At 37.5% G+C, this 24,942-nt stretch overlaps 1 protein-coding gene across 1 annotated transcript; it reads left to right on the top strand.

Annotated features, from left to right (window-relative positions):
• Window positions 1-13,732: 13,732 nt before the first annotated feature.
• LOC306647704 (vomeronasal type-1 receptor 4-like) lies at window positions 13,733-14,819 on the top strand (the record flags this gene model as incomplete). Its single annotated transcript, XM_079117203.1, has 2 exons — window positions 13,733-14,532; window positions 14,708-14,819. The coding sequence occupies 2 exons, from the start codon at window positions 13,733-13,735 to the stop codon at window positions 14,817-14,819; spliced, it is 912 nt and encodes a 303-aa protein (XP_078973329.1).
• Window positions 14,820-24,942: the final 10,123 nt, after the last annotated feature.

Genomic DNA, 24,942 nt, shown 5'->3' on the forward strand with positions numbered 1-24,942 from the left:
AAATAAGTTTATTCAAAGGAAAAACCTCATTGTGGATTTAGGTACGATGACTGAACCATGGAAACCTTGAAGACAGTAGATATGTGAACTATTGGCATGGGATCAAAGCCCAAGAGTCACATGGCCACAGGGGGAGGACCCATGAGACACAGTGGTGGGAATAGCACGATCCACCTACATATCATCTGTGGAATATTCTGAGGATCCAGTGAAACACTGACTTCAACAGAACAAGGATTTCATGGTAGGGGAGCTGAAATTGAAGAACAGGGATGTGGGGCAAAGACTCTGCAAAGTCCATGATGACAGCACAAGGGAAAGAGTCTTGCTACCTCCCATGAAGAATTACTGAGAAAAGACACACGTCAACAGACATGAGAGCCTGTGTCCAGGTAGGACCTCCCATCCTAACCTGAGCTTTTGGCAGATATCAGAGGTGCTCCCCAGCAGCTCACTGCATGTTCAGGAGTGAATCTCCCAGTTCTCCTACCAGCTGTAGTGGTAGAGCTCTCCCCATATGACACATATGATTCCTGCACCATGAGGACCCTTTGTAGTCCCTTTGTGTTATGATCTCAGGACACTGGTGCACATCCAAATCCTGAAGTTTTGCCTGGAAAGTGTAATGTGGGCAATGGGCATTTGTTGGATGTACTTTCTTAGGCCAGCACACTTTAATATACGTATGATACAAACTCCAACTTGAATTTTGCATTTAATCCAAGATGTATTTGTTTTTATTGTGAATTGTGCTGCTATAAACATGAGTATGCATGTATTGCCATAATACACTGACTTTTAATTCTTTTTTTCTTATTCAAAATCATAAATTTATATAGGACAATGTTGTTTGATTCATTCTGTTATTTTTTTCCTTCCCCCCACCCCTCCCACTCCTCTTTTTCCTCTATATATTCCTTCCTTCCTCCATTCTTACCACCCTCCTTATCCCTAACCCTAACCCTAATGGTAACCCCTCCTATGCCCCATTATATGTCCTCATCTGCTTATCAGCGAGATCATTCGTCCTTTAGTTTTTTGAGATTGGCTTATCTCACTTAGCATGTTATTCTCCAATTTCATCCATTTGCCTGCAAATGCCATAATTTTATCATTCTTCATGTCAGAGTAATATTCCATTGTATATATAGGCCACTGTTTCTTTATCCATTCATCAACTGAAGGGCATCTAGGTTGGTTCCACAATCTGGCTATGGAGAATTGAGCAGCTATGAACTTTGATGTGGCTGTATCTCTGTAGTATGCTGATTTTAAGTCCTTTGGGTATAGGCCGAGGAGTGGGATAGCTGGGTCAAATGGGGGTTCCATTCCAAGCTTTCTGAGGAATCTCCATACTGCTTTCCAGAGTGGCTGCACTAATTTGCAACCCCACCAGCAATGTATGAGTGTACCTTTTTCCCCACATCCTCGTCAGCACCTATTGTTGCTTGTGTTCTTAATAATCGCCATTCTAATTGGGGTGAGATGAAATCTTAGGGTAGTTTTGATTTGCATTTCTCTTATTACTAGAGATGTTGAACATTTTTTCATATATCTGTTGATTGCTTGTATATCTTCTTCTGTGAAGTGTCTGTTCATTTCCTTAGCCCATTTGTTGATTGGGTTATTTGTATTCTTGGTGTAGAGTTTTTTGAGTTCTTTATAGACTCTGGAAATTAGCGCTCTATCTGAAGTATGAGTGGCAAAAATTTTCTCCCACTCTGTAGGCTTTCTGTTCACATTACTGATAGTTTCCTTTGCTGAGAGAAAGGTTTTTAGTTTGAATCTATCCCAGCTGTTGATTCTTGCTGTTATTTCTTGTGCTATGGGAGTCCTGTTAAGGAAGTCTGATCCTAAGCCAACAAGTTGAAGGTTTGGACCTACTTTTTCTTCTATAAGATGCAGGTTCTCTGGTCTGATTCCAAGGTCCTTGATCCATTTTGAGTTGAGTTTTGTGCAGGGTGAGAGATAGGGGTTTAATTTCATTCTGTTGCATATGGATTTCCAGTTTTCCCAGCACCATTTGTTGAAGAGGCTATCTTTTCTCCATTGCATATTTTTGGCACCTTTGTCTAGTATGAGAAAATTGTATTTGTTTGGGTTTGTGTCCATGTCCTCTATTCTGTACCATTGATCTACCTGTCTATTTTGGTGCCAATACCATGCTGTTTTTGTTACTATTGCTTTGTAGTATAGTTGAAGTTCTGGTATTGCAATACCCCCTGTTTCATTCTTCCTGCTAAGGATTGCTTTAGCTATTCTGGGTTTCTTATTCTTCCAGATGAATTTCATGATTGCTTGCTCTATTTCTGTGAGGTACATCATTGGGATTTTAATTGGAATTGCATTGAATCTGTATAGCACTTTTAGTAGTATGGACATTTTGACAATATTAATTCTGCCTATCCAAGAACATGGGAAATCTTTCCATCTTCTAAGGTCTTCCTTTATTTCTCTCTTCAACCTTTTGTAGTTTTCATTGTAGAGATCTTTTCCCTTTTTGGTTAGATTGATTCCCAAGTATTTTATTTTATTTTATTTTTTTTTTGAGGCTATTGCAAATGGAGTTGTTTTCCTCATTTCCATTTCAGCTGTTTCATCGCTTGTGTATAAAAATGTTGTAGATTTATGTGTGTTGATTTTATAGCCTGCTATTTTGCTGAATTCATCAATGAGGTCTAGAAGTTTTCTGGACGAGGTTTTTGGATCCTCTAAATATAGAATCATGTCATCTGCAAATAGTGACAGCTTAAGTTCCTCTTTTCCTATTCGTATCCCTTTAATTTCTTTAGTTTGCTTAATTGCTCTAACATCTTTAGTTAGAGCAGCTTCCCTTCTGCATCACCTGCTGGTGACTAGAAGTTCATTATTAAGGTACATACAGGTAACCTGCTGCTGTGGTCACCAACTTGGGATGTGGCTGCTTATACTCATGGATATCAGTCAGATCTGGAAAGATCATCACCAAGGGCTTTGCAGGCTTGGTTGCATCTGAAGTATCCCTGTAAGTTGTGCTAAGGTCACCAATTTGATGCAGAGACAGAAGAGAGAGCCTTGCAAGGGGTTGGTAGGTGGGCAAAGGGTTTGAGGGCATCCATGCTTTTCCAGTCAAAGAGTCTGGCACCCACTGGGATCCTAGAGACAACTGGGGAGCGCTTCCTGGAATCTGACATCAGCCAGGTCCACAACTTCAGCGAGCACCTTATCCCACTAGTATGGCACCAAGGGGCCCTCTGCCTTCTCAATCCCATCTCCCAACCATCCCCTGGCCACCAACCAGCTTATTGCCTGTAGCTACATGGCTGTACACAGTTTTCAATGCCCAGTCCTGATTTGGACAATGCAGAGCCGTTTTCTGAGATAGGGACACAGGTCCTGGTGTTCAGCCCTCAGGACCGCCAGGGAGAGAGGTTCCTGATTGGGAAGTTGAAAGGACATGAACAGGAGAGATACAATTTAATGACTAAATTATAGACCAGGAATTGTGGGGTCCACAAGTGAGGGAAGGGTCTTAGCCCAGGCTTCTTTGTCACACAAGTGGACTACAAAGGAGACTCCTGGGGTGCTGTCCTCCAGAGGGACTGGCAATCACTATACCATGCCCCAGGAGTCCTGCCTCCAAGTCTAATCTTCCCACCTTAGCAACTGTCATCATCCTAAGGGTGGAGTTACCAGGGAAGTCCAGACAACTCTGTCTACCAGAAGAGAAGGGAGGCAGAGAAGATCCTGGACTCCAACAGAAACAACTGTTCAATGTTCCTTTAAAAATCTTTTTTTTTTCCTTTTCCACTGTTTTTCTTTTTTCATTCCCCATTCTGACACCCCGTCACCTTTGAAATCAAGTAGCTTTTATGCATCAGGCTACTGGAGACTGAGAGGTTTGAATCGTATATTACAGTTTTGTTGTCATTTTTAAATTTTAACTTTTAATTTTTGAAAAATTTTTCTCACTATTTTCCTCTTATTTAGCTGTTTCCTCAGAGTGTCTGTCTTCTGCTTTCACACTTCCTATGATCTTGTACATCTATATTCTCACTTCTTACCTCATTAAGATTACATCCTACACCCCTCCCCTATTCTCTTTGTCCATCATTAGAAATTGTACACCTTAGTGGAAACCTATGGTTTATGCTGGAGATAGTAACTGAACTCATCATCTCTTTATTATGTCAATACAGTTAACCCCTTAATAGGGGCTATTTGGACTTAGGCTGCATATTGTTTGTATGGGGTGTTGTTAATATTGAACTCCCCTCTTCAAGTTAAGGTGTTGAAAACCTGCAGGGATACTATGAACCTAAGGGGAAAAACTGTAATATCTCAGTTCCACACTGCTACAGGGGAAGATGCAGGAAGAAAATGAAAAAAACAAGGAAAGAAAGCACTGCAAACAAACCAAGATGCTATATTAATAGAATCCATTGATAGTGAAGGAGAAGAAATGTCAGAAAGTGAGTTTAGAAGGTACATAATTAAAATGATCCGTGAAGTAAAGGATGATTTAAGAAAGCAAATGCAAGCAATGTATGATCATTTCAATAAGTACTTTAAAGGGTAAATGTAGGAAGCAAAAGTTTATTTAAATAAGGAGATAGAAATTCTAAAAAACTCCACCAAACAGTAGTCCTTGAAATGAAGGAAACAATAAACCAAATTAAAAATTAAATAGTAAGCATCATCAAAAGACTAGATCCCTTGGAAGACAGAACTTCAGACAATGAGGACAAATTATTTAATTTTGAAAATGAAGATGACCACACAGGAAGATGTTAAAAAATTAAGAACAGAAACTCCAAGAATTATGGGATAGCATGAAAAGCCAAATTGAAGAATTATTGGTATTGAGGAAGGAACATAGATACAAAACAAGGAAATGGACAATCTATTCAATGAAACAATATCAGAAAATTTCCCAAACCTGAAGAATGAAAAGGAAATTCAAATACAAGAAGTTTACAGGACACCAAATGTACAAAACCACAACAGATCCACACCAAGGCACATTATATTGAAAATGCATAACATACAGAATAAAGATAGAATTTTAAAAATCTCAAGAGAAAAGTATCACATTATACTTAGGGGGAAACCAATATGGATGTCAGAAGATTTCTCAATCCAGACTCTAAAAGCTAGGAGGGGCTAGAATAACATATTTCAAACTCTGAAAGAACATGGATGCCAACCAAGAATCTTATACCCAGCAAAACTAAACTTCAGATTTGATGATGAAATAAAATCCTTCAATGATAACAAAAGTTAAAAGAATTGATAGATCGGAAGGCTGAACTACAGAAGATTCTCAGCAAAACATTACATGAGGAGGAAATGAAAACAATGCAAGTAAGCACAGGGAGGAACTACACTAATGGGAAAGACAATCAAAAGAGAAACCAAGTGTAGTTAAAAATAAAAAAAATAAGCCAATAGGACCAGTAATACAAATCATATCTCTGTACCAACCCTAAATGTTAATGGCCTATGCTCATTAATCAAAAAACATGACCTGGCAGATTGGATATTAACAAACAAAACAATATGCTGCTTTCAAGAGACTCATCTCTTAAGAAAAGACATCCACAGACTGAAGGTGAAAGGATGGTAAAAAACATACCACACACACAAGGATCACACATGGTCATCAAAGGGAATTCTCTCTGAAATCTGAAGGTATTTCAACATAGAAAATCAATCACCATTATATGTGTCAATCACAGGGAAGAGGAAGTGAAAATTTTTTTGTATTGGAATTGATGCTGAGAATGTGTTGACCAAAGTCAAGAGGCTGCATTGAAAACACCACAAAAAACACTCAAAAGACTGCCAAAAACATTTTCTTCAAGACAATGAAGGGCAACCAGGAAGACTCCAGAGCTAACATCATACTCTTTGGAAGAACCTGAAAACTTTGTCCATAAGGTCAGGAGTAAACAAGAATAGTTCACTTTCAACATTTGTATTTACTATAGTATGGGAGGACCAGGTAAGAGCAATTGGGAGGAAACAGAAAGGAAGGAGAAGAAGAAAGAAAAAAATTGTTTTTAGGTATCCAAATTGCAGAGGAAGAGGGATAATCATCTCTCACAGATTACATGATCTTACATAGGGAAACATTTTAATATACAAGGCAGATGCTAGTCTTATATAAATGATTCAGCACAGCTGGATAAGATCAACATGCTAATATCCGTGGTGTTTATACATCTGGAGTGAAAAGGATGTAAGCTGAAATTAAGAAAATGATGCCATTTATAATCACACATGAAAGAGTAGAATTCTGAGTATAAATTTAATGAAGGAGGGGAGAGAATCACACACAGAAAATGACAAAACCAGTCAGATCTGGAGGCTGGGGATGTAGTTTGAGCTGTGGGATGCTTGCCTGGTGTCAGGGAAGCCCTGGGTTTGACCCTAGAATTGATTCTTACATAAAATAAATAAATAAATGGAAAATATCTGGTGTTCATAGACTGTTAGGAGGACAAATCTCCCAAAAGTGACCGATTAATTCAATGCAAGATCTAACAAAATTCCAGTGGCCTTTTGTTCAGAAAGTAAAGAAACCATCTTTAAATTCATATGGAAATGAAAGGTTCCCTCATATCCATGAGAAAAGACTGAGTCAGGAGGACAAAGTTGTAAGATGTTCATTGATTCTTTCAAAACGTTACCACAAAGCTATAGTAATCAAGAGTGTGTGATAGCACAGCAATACGAAAATGAACAGTCTGTTCTAAAAGGTGCCAAAGAACTAGGAAATATCCTAAAATTCATATAGAGCCAAAAAAATCACTGAATAGGCAAAATCATATTGAGCAAAAATAACAAAGCAAGAAACCTTATACTACCTGAGTTCACAATAGATTACGAAGCAGTGTTAATCAAGGCACCTTGATATGGGCATGAAAACAGACTTTCCAATGGAACAAAACAGAAAACCTAGGAAAAAACCCCACATCTTCAGCTAACTGATTTTTTGGAATGGTACTAAGAACACATTGGAGAAAGAGCAAACGTTTGAATAAATGGGGCTGAAAAAATTGGACATCTACATACATGAAAATGAACTACATCACTATGTCTCTCATCAGTCACAGAAATCAACTCACAATGATTAAATAGGTGAGTGTAAGGCCTGAGCCCAAGAAATGACTAGAGGAATACAAAGGGAAAAGGATTCAGGATGTTAGTATAAGCAAAGAGTTTGTGGAACGACCCCTAAATTACAGGAAACAAAAGCAGAAACAAGTTGGATTACATTGAACTAAAATTTGTGCATAGCAAAGAAAATCAACAGCAGGAATGGGGTAAACATTGGGACTTTTAGGACATAAACATTCTATCTATAAAACACATATGTACTTATAAATAATATCTCTATTTAGATCTTTCCATCTATAGAATATCATACATGATAATTTAAAAATATCATTGAATTTATCATGCCAATGCCTTTATTTCTGTTTTTTTATAGTGTTTTGTTTATTCAGTTGTATATTTTCATTTCAGTTTGTTTCTGATTCTTCTCAGCAGCAGATGATGGGGAAGCTGACTCCATGAATGTATTAGTCAGTGTTCTCTAGAGGGACACAATCAGCTGGATGTATTATAATAAAAAGGGTATTTATTAGGTTGGCTATAATGACCAGAAGCTGGAGAGTACACAATGGCCATCTGCAACTGGAGAGCTTGAAAAACCAGCAGTTGTGTAGTCCAAGACGCAGAAGACTCAGAACAAGAGTGATCAACAGTGCTAATCCTAGTCCAAAGACCAAGGCTTCTGGAGACTACATGGGGTATCACTGGCAGAGTCTGCTTTGGAAGAGTGAGGATGCAAGAGTCATATCCTCAGAGGATCAAAGCAGCAATGAAGAACCCATTCAAGAAGAGCTGAACTTCCATCTCATTTGCTTCCTTGTTCATCCAAATTTTACACCATCCTATTGGGTGGTGCTGCCCATGCTTAGGGAGGGTCTCTACTTCAGTTCACTATCCCACATTCCAATCATTCCTAGACACGCACACTCATTGACACACCCGGAAGCCTCTTAATCATAGCCCCCACTTAATCCAATCAAGTTGACAATTCAAATCAACCATTACAATGGAGTTCCTGTGAAACTCTTTCCCATTCGTGAACCCTTGAAAATCAGTTCCTGTATCATCATATCTGATTCTGTGTGTCTCGAAAATGTCCAAGGTTGAAACATTCCAAACTTAGTAGCAGATTTCACACAATGTGCTGCTTGTGAAGAAATGGAGGATTCATGGGAATGCACTATTTTTTGTAAACTATTTTTTTATTAGTGAATTGGAGCTATACATAATAGTGGGTTTCACTGTAACATAATCATATGTGCATGGAGTATAATTTACTCCATTTCAATCCCTAACTTCATCTCTTCTTTTCCTTCTACCTGTCAGTGGCTGGCAGTTCACCCTTGGCCCTGCACCTGGTCTGTGCTGCATGGAGTGTGGAAGGAGCTAAAACACTCTGTGAGTGCAGGAGGCACAGTGGCCTCCCTTGGAGCAGCCAGTGTGTCCTCTGGGGTCCTGCTCAGGATCAGCTTTCACTGAGGGCTGTGGTCATTTCCATTAGCTTCCTGGAAACTTTTAGTGTCTTTCTAGATACTCAAGTTTACTTTTTGAAGCAGTTCAACCAGGGAATCAACCTCCAGAGAAGACTCAGCATTCCTAATTAATAAACTGGACAGTTACACCCAGAGAGTCACTATGCATGTGGGAGAGGATTCCTGGTAAACAAGGTCATTGAGGCAGCAGATGACAAGTTGAATGATGTCTCTTGGGGAAGAAGTTCTGTCATTCTCTCCCTGAAATATAGAGTCTACTAGCCAGTTGCAGCCTTTCCACGACACACCACTGTGTGAGGGAGGCCAACTGTCTGAAGCATGAACTCTGCAGCCCTCAGTCATGGAAGAGAGTGAGGTGGGAAGCCTTTGTCTGTATTCCCTTTACCTCTTCTGAGCTTCTGCACAGAGACATCAGTCATTTTCAGATTTTTCTTTTTAATATTTCTGTTAAAATATACTTTTGTCTTCCTCTCTTACTTTCTATCTCTAATTTTCTTTCCTTTATATTGCCTGTGTTATTTCCATTCTTTCATTTTTGTGTATGTTACTATCTGTTATATGTCTGCATATCCATCATTGTATAATCCAATTGAGTTTTGTTTAAGCTCTCAGTGACACATTATTGATATGCATATCTTGAGTTTTCTCTTAACAGCATCCTTTGAATTCCACAACAATCTTAGGTCTACTGTAATCTGTAATTTTTCTTATGCACTCATCTTTATTTTCAATGACTCACTTGATATTTATTTATATTTCAAATAATTTTCATGCAATTTTATTTTATGTCTCCCTTTCTACTCTCCTCTGTGTCATAATGTGTGTCCACAGCAGATATATATATATATATATATATACATATATATATATTTAAAAATGAATGGCCATCCATCCATTTTATTAAAATGCTAGTCATTTAGATTAGTTTATATCATCATTTTTCCAATTGTTACTTTAACATCTTATTTCAGATTTTGTGTCATTTAATGCTATCTAAATGGTATCATTCTTAAATGGTATTTTAATAATAGTCTTGTGATATAACAATCCAAAAAACTTTTTATACTGACTTTTCCCCCAATTACCTAGAAAAACCTCTCATAAAATTCAAAGAATTTAACCAATGATTCTGCAGTTTTCCTCTATGAAATTTACTCAGGGTATGAAGAAAGATAATGTTGCTTTCTTTCCAGTGATTATTAACTGTACCTTCTGTATTGACAATAAAGCCCCCTAGAGTCATCAGGAGCAGAAGTAGGAAGAGAAGATACCTTTACTCATATCCAGTCTGATGGGAAACTTTCCATGTTTTACCCCAAATATGATACTTTGACACAGCTGATTCTTTTACCATAGTAATATACATCTTTTCTATAGATATAGCCATAAAATTTAACTTTTAAATATGTGACTTTATGTATCCATCGAGGTTGATGATGAGTTTTTTTCCTTGAATCTACTACTGTGGGTGATCACACAGCTGATGTTTATAATGCTAAACTAGCCTTCGTTTTTGGATAATTCACTAGCTCAGAATCTGTTTTGCAAGATGTGGGATTTCTTTCAGCAATGATTTTGTGCAGATTTCTGTTCATCTGGATGTGGAAGTACACCCTCTTGTCATCAATGTACCAAATGTATTTTCTTTGGCCATGAAGATCATGCTACCCTCACAATATGATTAGTGGAATACAGTTTCTTGACTTTGGAATTTCTTCTGTTCTTTTGGTGCATGTTTTCCCCACTGTTCAATCTCATCATGGGTAGTCCTGCACTGTGACTTCCTGTGGTTTTGAAACTGATGGTTAGTTGAGTCTTCTGAGTATTTTCCCATATCTCTGAAAATTCCAAAATTGTTGGCATCATTAGTCACAGTCTCACCTCTAGAAATATTTGCATTTTCTCAATTGGTCTTTTTTTTGTTTTTGTTTTTATTTGTTTTTTCATCTTTCTCTGTCTCTGTTTGATGATACTAGGTATTGAGTTTTCCACTGAGCTTCATCCTCAGGTCTTTTTATATTTTATTTTGAGACAGTGTCTTGCTAACTTGTAGAATCTGACCTTGAACTTGCCATCCTCTTGTCTCAGGCTCCTGGGTCACAGGATTACAGGAGTGCACATCTGACCTCTCACTAACATTGTGCACCTGACACTGTTGGACCCTTGTATTGGGCAGTTGTACAGCCTGAAGGGAGGAGGGTTAAATGTAGTATTACAAGGTACTGAGTTTGGCTTCATTTTTTCTTTCTATTGTGGGTTGTTGACATTATTCTGCTTTCCTATATAGTAATTCTCTTCTTTATTATAGGACTCATTCTGGTATTTTTATTCTGTGCCATCATTTCTACAAGGTTCTTATGTACTCTGCACATTTACTTGAAGAAGGCACATCCAGAATGCTCTTTATAATGGGATTTAACTCACCAGGTGGTGAGTAAAAGTGCCCATGGCTTGAATATATTGAGAGATTAAGTTTTTCCTGTTCGTCTTTTGTGACATGGAGTTACAGTCTTGAGATGAATGACTGTGTCACATTAACTCCTGCACTTGGTGGCCCTCACTTCAGGACTGGCTGTGTGAGCACATTTCCTCCCTGCACCTCAAGTGCCTCAGGAGAAAGCTGGGCTCTCACGGTGACGGTGGGTGTGGTGCTGTTCATAGCATTCAGGTGGCGAGTGTGATTTGACCTGGTGAATGTGTTATATCCTGACATTCTTGTGCAGTTTCCTTTGATTAGAAAAACTTGCTAAAATCTCCTGCTTGGTTTTATTAATTATCTGTGTTTACTTCACATATATTGATAATATATTTGTCTGAGCACAAAAGTTTAAAACAGTGCTCCTGGGAATTCTGGTTAGTGATTTTGTAGATCTGACTTTTGTTTCTAGACTTCCAAGGAAGTGAAAGTACTTTCCATAATTTGTCTCATTTGGATGCATAGTTTTTCACTTTGAGCAATTATAATTGCATTTATGCATGTGGTGCAGAGAGTGCATTGTGATTTATAAACATAGTGTGGAATGGTGAAATGAGTTAATTAATACACCCATAACTTCAACTATTTAGCAGACTCTTGTACCAAAATATTTTAATTTCATGCTCTTAGCAAAGTTTAATTATCAGACAGAGGTTTCTGCTTGTCCCTCTCTGTGGACTAGCAGGGTGGATGGCATCTCAGCCTGGGTGTTTAAATTCCTTTCATGCTGTTCTTACACTGTGCACCTGTTGCTCTGATCTGCAACCTGTCGGGATCCTATCATGGTTGTAGACTGATGTTTATCCTTTTACATCTTGATTTTCCCTCATGGGTGGTCAAGAGTGGTGTGCATGAACCTCCTCAGGTCCCAGGATGCGCCCCTCAGTGCAGTGGTCCCCTTCCTCTGCTTGTCTGCAGTGGAGCTGATGCAACTCATCCATTCAGGCTATGCAGACTTATGTCCAGATAAAAGCCTGGGAATCAGCCCTGTTCTCCTAGCTCTGTCAGGAAGGAGTGTGACTTCCATTAGTACTGAAGGGAATATTGTGAATATATCTGAATGATCAGGTTATGAAGGACTTAGGATTGCTAAGGGCAAGTAAACTGGGAAGGACAGAAAATGGCTGAGGAAAGATCTCTGCTAAGAGTGAGGAGGGGGTAGGCCATGACTCACACACTGGAAAATTATAAATGATCAGAACACTTGAGGTTTCCCCTGAAAATGTCATATCACATATTAAACCAAGACCCATTTTTAAAAATGAAACTATGGTCACCATAGTCAACCACGTCATGATTCACAATTTCAAAAAACTCAGAATCATAAAACCTAAATTGCAGAGTTGGTGGAAGGCACAAATGAGCCTGTGAAGGAACAGTACTCCAACTCTGTGTGAGCTCAGTAAACAATTTGAATGCTGCTCCCTTAACAGTATAATGAGTGTGGGATTATTGCAGTGCAGATCATGCAAAGCAGGGATTGTGATGAAGTGTAGCCTGGGATGACTTGAGCATGTTCTCATGGACTTGCTCAAAGTGGAGACAAGTGTAATTGACCAGAGGTCCAGGAGAGACTAAAAGGCTATGGGTCAGGTGAAGGAGCAACTGGGTCAGTGGAAGAAAATATCCCCAAGAAAATGAAATAGTGAAATAAACTCCATAATCCAAGAAGTACACTTGAGATGTTAACCTTATCAATTCCACTGTTAACCAGAAAATGTATGTTATTATTTCTGCTGCCAAAACATTGGTTACTCATTCTGTTTCCATAAGAAAATATTCAGAAACATACAAGAAAAGGTTGGATTGTTCTTCCGTGGCAGTCCTCAGGATGCAGGGACTCTCTGTTAGCCTGGGTTTTTCAATCATGGTCAGAGTGACTGTGATGCCCCCACATTCCCTGTCCTGGTGTTTCCTGAGAACTGTGGGACATTTAGAATCCATCTTGGCCTCTGCATGTCATTAGCTCTGCACAAGTTGTGAGAAGAACATGCGTCTCAGATCATTGCTGTTAGACCCATGGGTATGGAGGAAGGTGAAAAGTCTCCAGGGGGAAAATTCTGTGTTGGATGCATGTTTGGCAGTCATTGCCTTTGAGGAGGATGTGTGCATTGAGTACTAAAAGACAGCGGTTTAAGGACACAGTGTAGTTTGTCTGTTAGGAGGATCATGTTCTTCAGAGACATGAGACTACAGAAATATAGGTTGAAGATGAAATGGCCTGGGACTCAGAAGAAAATATGCTTATAACTTGAATGTTTGTCTTTCACACAGGACACATGTCCCCTGCTCAGTATCATAGAATGCAGTGAGGAGGGTTGAATTACAGCTTCTCTCTTCAACTACTTATGTGATCTGTTTTCTCTAGGACATCCAGAATCCAGGCCCAGGAAGTGTTTAATGATGCCCTCGAATGCAAGAAGAGTGGACATTTCACCACCGTTTTCTCTTCCTGCAATGTCAGTATTCTTGCAGAAGTTACATCTTATGAATAATTTTATGTAATTACTCATTTTCATTGCAGATCTAGATCATTATGACTTTGAAGCCATCATTAAGATAATATTTCTGGCTTGTGGGTGTAGCTGAATGTTACTGCACCTGCCCAACATGCATGAAAATCTGCATTCCATTCCCAACACTCCAAAATAATAATCAGAATAAAATGTTTCCAGGTGACACAATCTTCGGGATTTTCCTCATCTCTCAGTTATGCATTGGTGTCCTGGGCAACTCCTTGCTCTTCATGTTGTATGCGTACACCTTCTTAGTTAAACCCCAACTGAAGAAGCACATAGATCCCATAATTATGCACCTCTTGTTGGCCAATGCTTTGACCATCATGTTCACGTTGATACCAGATATCGCATCATCTTTTGGAGTAAGGAGGTTTTTGAACGAGGTTGGTTGTCAGACAGTTTTGTTCTTATACAGAGTGACCCGGGGTGTTTCCATCTGCACCACCTCTCTCCTCAGTACATTTCAAGCTATCACTGTCAGTCCCAGTAATTCTAAGTGGATGTGGATAAAATATAAGCTCCCTACGTGGACTTGTCCCTCCTTCCTTTTCTTCTGGGTCCTCAACATGATCGTCTACTTCCATGTTATTGAATCTATCACAGACATCAGAAATTTCACTTTGGTTGGCACTGGGTATGCTCATGCATACTGTCGAACCAAGCATTTTGGAACACATAATTCATTTTCATTCCATGCTGTCTTACTGGTTCGTGATCTGTTGTTTGTGCTCCTCATGGTCTGTACCAGCTTGTACATGGTGCATCTCCTCTACAGACACCACAGGAGAGCCCAACATATCCACAGCCCCCACATCTCCTCCCAGCAATCTCCTGAACACAAAGCCACCCGCACCATCCTCCGGCTTGTAGGTTTCTTTGTGTTCTTTTATTTCTCAAACAACTGTTTGATGTTTTATTCCTTTCATACCCGCCATAAAATTCCAAGGTCAGAGGGTCTCACTGGAGCTTTATCATGCTGCTACCCAACTATCTGCCCATTTTTGCTGATTAAAAGTAACAGAATTGTTTCCAAATTTACCTCATTCTTTTCAATGAAATTGACAGGTTCCCCAAGGACATTTGATGTCTGATCTCATATCCCAGGATTTATTCTGCAATAGGGCAGTGTCCCTAATGATTTATATGGAAAAGAAAGGCCATGCTGCCCTTGACACTTCAAATGGCACTAGTGTGAGTTCAGATATTCCACAGTGTGAAATGCACTCAGACTGAGAAGACGTAGTTTGAGCAAATGTAGAGATTACATTGAAAATTTTCACTTTGATTACAAGTTTAAATTGTAATTTGAATAAAATCAATACATTCATACTCTTCAAACTATTTTATATGCTTACATGTGATGTTTTTCAAACAGGAGAAAATGTAAGATTCACAGTGGGTTTGCATCATACTTCTATTAAAGTGTGCTGGCCTAAGAAACTGCTTCTGTGTGATCCATAAGTGCCCCCTTCCCACCTTTCATTTTCCAGGCACCACTTCAGAGCGTGGATGTAAACAGTGTTCTGAGAGCCTATCGCATCATAACCAAAGGACTATGTAGGCTGTTCATTATGCAGGAAAATATTTAAAGTCAATATTCCTGAGAATTCTCAAGGCTTTAGGTAGTCATTAAAATTTTTTTTACTTTATTAAAATTATTTTTTGATTTATTGTACACAAATGGGGTACAACTTTCATTTCTCTGGCGGGACATGAAGTAGAGTCACACCGTTTTCGTAATCATACATGTAGAGAGGGTAATTATGTCTGTCTCATTAATCATCTTTTCTTCCCCTATTCCTTCCATACCCATCATTTCCCTCTACACATCCTTCCTTCCTCCATTCTTCCCTTACCTGTTCCCCACATTATGTATCATCATCTACTTATCAAAGAAGTCATTTGACCTTCGTTTTTTTGGGATTGACTTATTTAACTTAGCATGATATTTACAGCTCCATCCATTTACTTGTGCATGCCATATTTTATTCTTCCCCATGGCTGAATAATATTCCATTGTGTATAAATACCACAGTTTCTTTAGCCATTAATCTATTGAGGGGCATATAAGTTGGTTCCAAAATCTAGCTATTGTGAATTGAGCTGCTATAAACATTGATGTGGCTGCATCACTGTAGTATGTTGTATGTAAGTCCTTCAGGTATAGGCCAAGTAGTGGTGTAGCTGGTCAAACGGTGGTTTCATTCCATGTTCTCTAAGGGATCTCCATACTGCTTTCCAGAATGGCTGCACTAATTTCCAACCTCACCAGTAATGTATGTGTACACCTTTGTCTCCACATCCTTGCCAATACCTGTCATGGCTTGTATTCTTGATAATAACCATTGTAATTGGAGTGAGACTGGAAACTCTTGGTCAGGTACGTTTCTTGCATCAGGACAATGAAGACTGAGAGTTTCGAATAGTATATGAATGTTATACAGTAGACTTTTTTAATTGTTAATTTTTAATATCTTTATTGTTTTCTCATTCTATATTTCTTTTGCTTATGTGTATAATTGGAGTCTCTTTTCCCCTTTTCTCATGCTAACAACCAACTTTGTTTGATCTCGCTATCACTCTTCCCATGATCTACTATTACTATATACTCATTCTTATCCTATTAATGGTTATATCCTACTCCTCTCCCCATCCTCTTTACCACCAGAAATTGTATCTCCCATTGCAAGGCTTTTGGATAGACTGTAGATAATAAACAAACTCATCCTCTCTGATTCTTATAATACTGTTAATGCCTTCATAGGGTATATCTGGCTTGGGGCTGCATGTTTGTATTTGGTGCTGCTAATATTGCTCTCCCGCTTAAAGGAGAGGTGTTGGAAACTAGAAGCATCACAATAAGCCTACAGGGGGGAAATTGCAATTCCTCAGATCCTCACTGCTACAGGGGAAGATACAGAAACTACATGAAAACATAAGGGAAGAAAGTGTCCCAAACAAACCAAGGTGCTATTTTAATAGGATACAATGACAGCATGGCAGTAGAAATAACGGAAAAAGAATTTAGAACGCATATAATTAAAATGATCCATGAAGCAAAGGATGAAATAAGAGAGCAAATGCAGGCAATGAAAGATTACTCCAGTAAAGAGTTAAAAGAGCAAATGCAGGAAGCAAAAGAGAATTTCAATAAAGAGATAGAGATTTTGAAAAAAAAAATCCTTGAAATGAAGGAAACCATAAACCAAATTAAAAACTCAATATAAACTTCACCAACAGAATAAATCACTTGGAATATAGAACCTCAAACAATGAAGGCAAAATATTTAACCTTGAAAATAAAGTTGAACAAACTGATAAGATGGTAAGAAATTGTGAACAGAAACTCCAAGAATTATGGGCAATCATGGAAAGACCAAATTAAAAAATTATTGAGACTGAGGAAGGCAGGCACAGAGATACAAACCAAAGAAATGAGCAATCTATTCAATGAAATAATATCAGAAAACTTCCCAAACCTGAAGAATGAAATGGAAGACCAAATACAAGAGGCTTACAGAATGCAAATGCACAAAATTGCAACAGATCCACACCAAGACATATTGTAGTGAAAATGGCTAATGTACAAAATAAAGAGGATTTTAAAGGCTGCACAAGGAAAGCATCAGACTACACATAAGGGGAAATGAACATCCATTTCAGCAGATTTCCCAGCCCAGACCCTAAAAGCTAGAAGGTCCTGGAACAAGATATTTCAAACTATGAAAGAATATGGATGCCAACCAAGAATCTTATACCCAACAAAACTAACTTTCAGATTTGATGATGAAATACAACACCTCTATGATAAATGAATGTTAAAAGAATTTAGAACTAGAAAGCCTGCACTACATAACATTCTCAGCAAAATATTCCATGAGGATGAAATGAAAAACAAGAATGCAAGTCAGGCTAAGGTGAAACTGTCCTAAAGGGAAAGACAATCAAAGGAAAAACAAAGCCAAATCAAAAACTGTAAATAAGCCAACATGACCAAGAATACAAGTAATATCTCAACAATAACCCTGAACGTTAATGGCCTAAACTCATTATTCAAAAGATATAGACTGGCAGATTGGATTAAAAAGAAAGACCCAACCATATGCTGCCTTCAAGAGACTCATCAAATAGGAAAAGACATGCACAGACTAAACGTGAAAGGATGGGAAAAACATACCATGCACACAGACTCAGTAAAAAAGCAGGGGTCTCCATCCTTATATCAGATAAAATGGACTTCAAGCCTAAGTTAGTCAGAAGGCATAATGAAAGACATTTCATACTGCTTAAAGGAACCATAAAACAGCAAGACATAATGATTTTAAATATTCATGCCCCAAACAATGGCTTAACCAAGTACACCAAAAAAATCCTCCTCAATCACAAGAAACAAATTGACAAGAACACAATAATACTGGGTGACTTCAACACACTGTTCTCATCAATGGTTAGATCCTTGGAACAAAAAATAAACAAAGAAATTATAGAATTAAATGATACCATCAATGATTTAGACTTAACTGACACATAAAGAGTATTTTATCCATCATTGAGATAATACATTTTCATCTCAGCAGCTCATGGATCCTTCTCATAAGTGGACCACATGTTATGCCACAAAGCAGCCCTGAGTAAATATAAAAAATTAGAGATACTACCTTGTATTCTATCAAATCATAGGGGAATGCAATTAGAAATCAAAGATAATATAAGACAGAATCTACTCCAACACCTGGAGATTAAATAGCATGCTATTGAATGATACAATGATAACAGAAGATATCAGGGAGGATATAAAAAATTCTTAGAGGTAAATGAGAACAACCATACAACATATCAAAATATCTGGAACACTATGAAATCAATACTAAGAGGAAAATTCATTGCATTGAGTTCATACATTTAAAGAATAAAAAGTCAACATCTCAAAGCCCTAGAAAAAAAGAACAGATATATATCAAAAGTAGAAGATGAGAAATAATTAAAATCAGAGATGAAATCAATGAATTTGAAACAAAAAAACAATTGAAAAAATTGACAACACAAAAAGTTGGTTCCTTGAAAAAGTAAACAAAATTGATAAACCCTTAGGCACACTAATGAAGAGAAGGAGAAGGAAAACTCAAATTACTAGAATTTGTGATGAAAAAGGAAATATGACAACAGATACCATTGAAATACATAACCTAATTAGAACCTATTTTAAAATCTATACTACAACAAAATAGAAAATCTCGAAGACATCAATAGGTTTCTAGAGATATATGATCCACACAAACTGACTCAGGAAAACATACACGATTGAAACAGATCAATATCAAGCACTGAAATAGAAGAAGTCATCAAAAGTCTACCAACCAAGAAAAGTCCAGGACCTGATGGATTCTCAGCTGAGATCTACAAGACCTTCAAAGAAGAACTAGTACCAATCCTCGAAGTATTCCATGAAATAGAAAAGGATGGAACCCAACCAAACTCATTCTTTGAAGCTAGTATCACTCTGATATCAAAACCAGACAAAGATGCATCAAGGAATGAAAACTTTGTACCATCATCCCTGATGAACATACACACAAAAACCCTTAACAAAATTCTGGCAAACTGCATACAAAAACATTAAAAAGATAGTGCACCATGATCAAGTGGGGTTCATCCCAGGGATGCAAGGTTGGTTCAACATCTGGAAATCAATGAATGAAATTCAATAGACTTAAAGTTAAAAATCATATGATTATTTCAGTAGATGAAGAAAAAGCATTTGATAAAATACAGCACCACTCCTTAAAACACTAGAAAAAGAAGGAATAGTAGAAATATATCTCAACGTTTTGAAGGCTATGTATGCTAAGGCTAGCATCATTATAAATGAAGAAAAATTGAAAGCATTCCCTCTAAAATCTGCAACAAGGCAGGGATACTCCCTTTCTCAACTTCTATTCAATATCATCTTTGAAACACTAGCCAGAGCAATCAAACAGACCAAAGAAATTAAAGGGATATGAACCAGAAAATAACTCAAGCTATCACTATTTGCCAATGACATGATTCTATATTTAGAGGATCCAAAACACTCCACCAGAAAATTTTTAGAATTAATAAATGAATTCAGCAAAGTAGCAGCATGTAATATCAGCACACATAAATCTAATGCTTTCCTATTCATAATGAATAAATCCTCTGAAAGAGTATAGGAAAACCACTCCTCACAATAGCCTCAAGAACAATAAAATACTTGGAAATCAATCTATCAAAAGAGGCAAAAGCCCTCTACAATGAAATCTACAGACCACTAAATAAAGGAATTGAGGAAAACCTTAGAAGATGGAAAGATCTCCTGTGTTTTTGGATAGGCATAATTAATATTGTCAAGATGACCCTACTACCAAAGGCACTATACAGATTCAATGCAACTCCAATTAAAATCCCAATGACATTCCTAATAGAATAGAGCAAGCAATTATGAAATTGATTTGGAAGAATAATAAACTCAGAATAGCCAAAGCAATCCTGAGCAGGAAGAGCGAAGCAGGAGGTATCACAATACCAGACCTTAAACTATACTACAGAGCAAAAGTTACAAAAATGGCATGGTATTGACACCAAGACAGGAATACCAATGGTACACAATAGAAGTAAAAGAGACAAACCCACATAAATGCAGTTATCTAACACTAGACAAAGGTGCCAAAAACATACAAGGGAGACAACCTCTTCAATAAATGGTGCTGGAATAACTATAAATCTGTATACAACAAAATAAAATTAAATATCTATTTGTCACAATGCACAAAACTCAATTCAAAATGGACCAAGGACCTAGGACTTAGACCATAGACTCTGAATCAAATAGAAGAAAAAGTAGACCTGAATTTTTATCAAGTTGGCTTAGGATCGGACATCCTTAACCAGACTCCTAAAGCACAAGAAATGAAATCAAGGATAAATAAATGGTTGGATTCAAACTGCAAAGCTTTTCCTCAGCAAAGGATACAATCAATACTATGAAAAATGTGCCTATGGAGTGGGAGAAAATCTTTTCTACGTGTACTTTAGATAGAGCACTCATCTTCAAAACCTACAAAGAGCTCAAAAATCATTACACCAAAAATACAAAGAACCCAATCAATAAATGGGCTATGGAACTGGGCAGACTCTTCCCAGAAAAAGATATACAGACAATTAATAAATATATGAAAAAGTGCTCAACATCTCTAGTAATTAGGGAAATACAAATTAAAACCACCCTAAGTTTCCATGTCACTACAATTAGAATGGCCATTATCAAGAACACAAGCAATAATAGGCATTGGTGTGGATGTGCGGTAAAAGGCACACTTGTACATTGCTGGTGATTTGAAAATTGGTGCAGTTACTCTGGAAAGCAGTATGGAGTTTATGAAAAAATTTGGAATGGACCCACCTTTTGACCCAGTTTTTCCCCTCCTCAGTTTACACTCTAAAGACTTAATATCAGCATAATACAATAATGCAGCCACATCAATGTTTATAACAACTCAACTCACAATAGATATAATATGGAACCAACATAGATGCCCTTCAACTGATAAATGGATACAGAAAATTTGGTATATATACATAATGTAATATTATTTAGCCATAAAGAAGAATTAAATTATGGCATTTGAAGGTAAATGGATTGAATTGGAGAATATCATGCTAAGTGAAATAAGCCAATTCCAAAAAACAAAAGGCCGAAAGTTTTCTCTGATAAGTGGATGATGATACATAATGGGGTTTGGTGGTTGTGGCATAAGAGAAGAATGGAGGAATTTTGCATTTTGTAGATGGAAATGAGAGGGGGGAGAAGTGGGGTTGGAAAGAAGGTGGGATGAAACAGACATCATTACCCTATGTACATGTATGATGACACAAATAGTGTGAATCTACATTGTGTACAACCATAGAAACCAAAAGTTGTACGCCATTTGTTTACAATGAACCAAAATACAGTCTGTAAAAATAAAAAGAAATACAAAATATGGAGGGTAAAAGGAGTTTTACACAGGGATGTGTTTTTCCTTTTTCCCGATCAAAATAGTTTGCAGTCAGTTCAAAATCATTTATTATGACTACAAAATCTATTTAGAGTCTCATGGTAACCAAGAAACAAGTCCTTTCAAAGATACCTTAAATGTGAAGAGCAAAGAATCACAAGATGCTCTGAGAGAACCCTGCTTAACCACGAAGGAAGACACCATAGGAGGAAGAAAGGAAGAAAGGCCCATAAAATATCCAGAATACAAGCACTAATGTGATTTTAACATCTGACCCCACAAGCATCACTGAGTTTCTGCAATTCACTTATTTAAGTTAACACAGTGTCCTTCAGGTTCATTCTTGCAATTGCACAAAATGGTTTTAAGAACATTGTAAAGGTGATCTACGCTAAGCCCATGGCCAATATCATTCTAAATGGTGAAAAACTGAAAGCATTCCCCCTAAAAACTGGAACAAGGAGGGATGCCCTCTTTCACCACTTCTATTCAACATTGTCCTTGAAACTCTAAACAGAGCAATTAGACAAACCAAAGAAATTAAAGGGATACGAATTGGAAAAGAAGAACTCAAACTATCCCTGTTCGCTGATGACATGATTATATATTTAGAGGAACCCGGAAATTCCACCAGAAAACTTTTAGAACTCATAAGTGAATTCAGTAAAGTAGCAGGTTACAAGATCAATGCTCATAAATCCAATGCATTTTTATACATAAGTGATGAATCTTCAGAAAGAGAAGTTAGGAAAACTACCCCATTCACAATAGCCTCGAAAAAAATAAAATACTTGGGAATCAATCTCACAAAAGAGGTGAAAGACTCTACAATGAGAACTACAGAACACTAAAGAAAGAAATTAAAGAAAACCTTAGAAGATGGAAAATTCTCCCTTGTTTTTGGATAGGCAGAATTAATATTGTCAAAATGGCCATACTACCAAAAGTGCTATACAGATTCAATGCAATTCCAATTAAAATCCCAATGACATACCTTACAGAAATAGAGCAAGCAATTATGAAATTCATCTGTAAGAATAAGAAGCCCAGAATAGCTAAAGCAATCCTTAGCAGAAAGAGCAAGGCAGGGGGTATCACAATACCAGATCTTCAACTCTACTACAAAGCAAAAGTAACAAAAACGGCATGGTATTGGTACCAAAATAGACAGGTAGATCAATGGTAGAGAATAGAGGAAAAGGACACAAACCCAAATAAATACAATTTTCTCATACTAGACAAAGGAGCCAAAAATATGTAATGGAGAAAAGATAGCCTCTTCAACAAGTGGTGCTGGGAAAACTGGAAATCCATATGCAACAGAATGAAATTAAACCCCTATCTCTCACCCTGCACAAAACTCAACTCAAAATGGATCAAGGACCTTGAAATCAGACCAGAGACCCTGCATCTTACAGAAGAAAAGGTAGGTCCAAATCTTCAACATGTTGGCTTAGGATCAGACTTCCTTAACAGGACTCCCATAGCACAAGACATAAAAGCAAGAATTAACAACTGGGGTAGATTCAAACTAAAAACCTTTGTCTCAGCAAAGGAAACTATCAGTAATGTGAACAGAAAGCCTACAGAGTGGGAGAAAATTTTTGCCACTCATACTTCAGATAGAGCACTAATTTCCAGAATCTATAAAGAACTCAAAAAACTGTACACCAAGAATACGAATAATCCAATCAACAAATGGGCTAAGGAAATGAACAGACACTTCACAGAAGAAGATATACCATCAATCAACAGATATATGAAAAAATGTTCACCATCTCTAGTAATATGAGAAATGCAAATCAAAACTACCCTAAGATTCCATCTCACCCCAATTAGAATGGTGATTATCAAGAACACAAGCAACAATAGGTATTGGCGAGGATGTGGGGAAAAAAGTACACTCATACATTGCTGGTGGAGTTGCAAATTAGTGCAGCCACTCTGGTAAGAAGTGTGGAGATCCCTTAGAAAATTTGGAATGGACCCACCATTTGACCCAGCTATCCCACTCCTTGGCCTTAAAATCAGCATACTACAGAGATACAGCCACATCAATGTTCATAGCTCCTCAATTCACAATAGCCAGATTGTGGAACCAACCTAGATGTCCTTCAATTAATGAATGGATAAAGAAACTGTGGTATATATATATACAATGGAATATTACTCAGCTATAAAGAAGAATAAAATTATGGCATTTGCAGGCAAAAGGATGAAATTGGAGAATATCATGCTAAGTGATAAGCCAATCTCAAAAAACCAAAGGATGCATGATCTCCGTGTTAAGCAGATGATGACACATAATGGGGGGTGGGATGGGTTAGTGTTAGGGTTAGGGCAAGGGAGGGGGGCAAGAATGGGGAAAGGAAGGACTGTATGGAGGGAAAAGAGGGGTGGGAGGGGTGGGGGCGAGGGAAATATAAAAGAATGAATCAAACAACAACATTACCCTATGTAAATTTATGATTACAGAAATGGTATGCCTTTACTCCATGTACAGAGAATCAACATGTATCCCATTTGTTTACAATAAAAAATAATAAAAATTAAAATTAAAAGAAAAGATAGATTAGTGGACATCGAGAGAATCCAAGTATGCAAATAATGAACTCAGGGAATCAACACATCCACAAAATAAAAAGTGAAAGAAGAAATGGAAATCAGTAAGAAAATCACAAAAATCCCAGGGCAGAAAAATACCATGACTGAACTGAGAAATTCACTAGCAAGCTTCCGCAGCAGACTGAAAGAAGAACAAGAAATATTTGGCAGCCATTGAAATAATCAGTCAAAGAGAAAACAGAAGAGCAAAGATAGATTATGGGACAGGCAAACCATTACCACTCAGAAAGACATACATCTTGAGAAGGAAGGAGGAAAGTGACAAATGGACAGAGGGCCATGGCAGGAATGAATGTTTAAATCTCCAAAATATGGCAAGGAAGTCAACATCATGTTGGCTACCTGAGGGTTGATAATGATGTTGAATCTGGAGAGATCCACAAGAAGACTGTTGGAATTGCATTATCTACAGGTGAAGGTGTAGAAAAGTATTGAAAGCCAAAAGAGAAAACTAACTCACTATGTATCAGTGGTTCTTGAAGAGACTGCAGCTCATTTCTCAGCTGAGCCCTAGCTAACAAAAGGAGCATGGGATTAAATATGCAGAGCACACTCCATATAACTGGCACAACAGTTCTTCAAAAATAAAATATAAGATACCATCCTTCCAGGTAAAAGCAACAAAGATGTTTCTCCTTTCAAGAGGTGATTAAGGAAGTATTTCTGGGTAAACAGCAACAGAAAAATGGGTCGACAACAAACTGTCAGTGTTTAAG

The sequence above is a fragment of the Sciurus vulgaris genome (assembly GCF_902686455.1).
Source record: "Sciurus vulgaris genome assembly, chromosome: 17".
NCBI classification, from domain to species: Eukaryota; Metazoa; Chordata; class Mammalia; order Rodentia; family Sciuridae; genus Sciurus; species Sciurus vulgaris.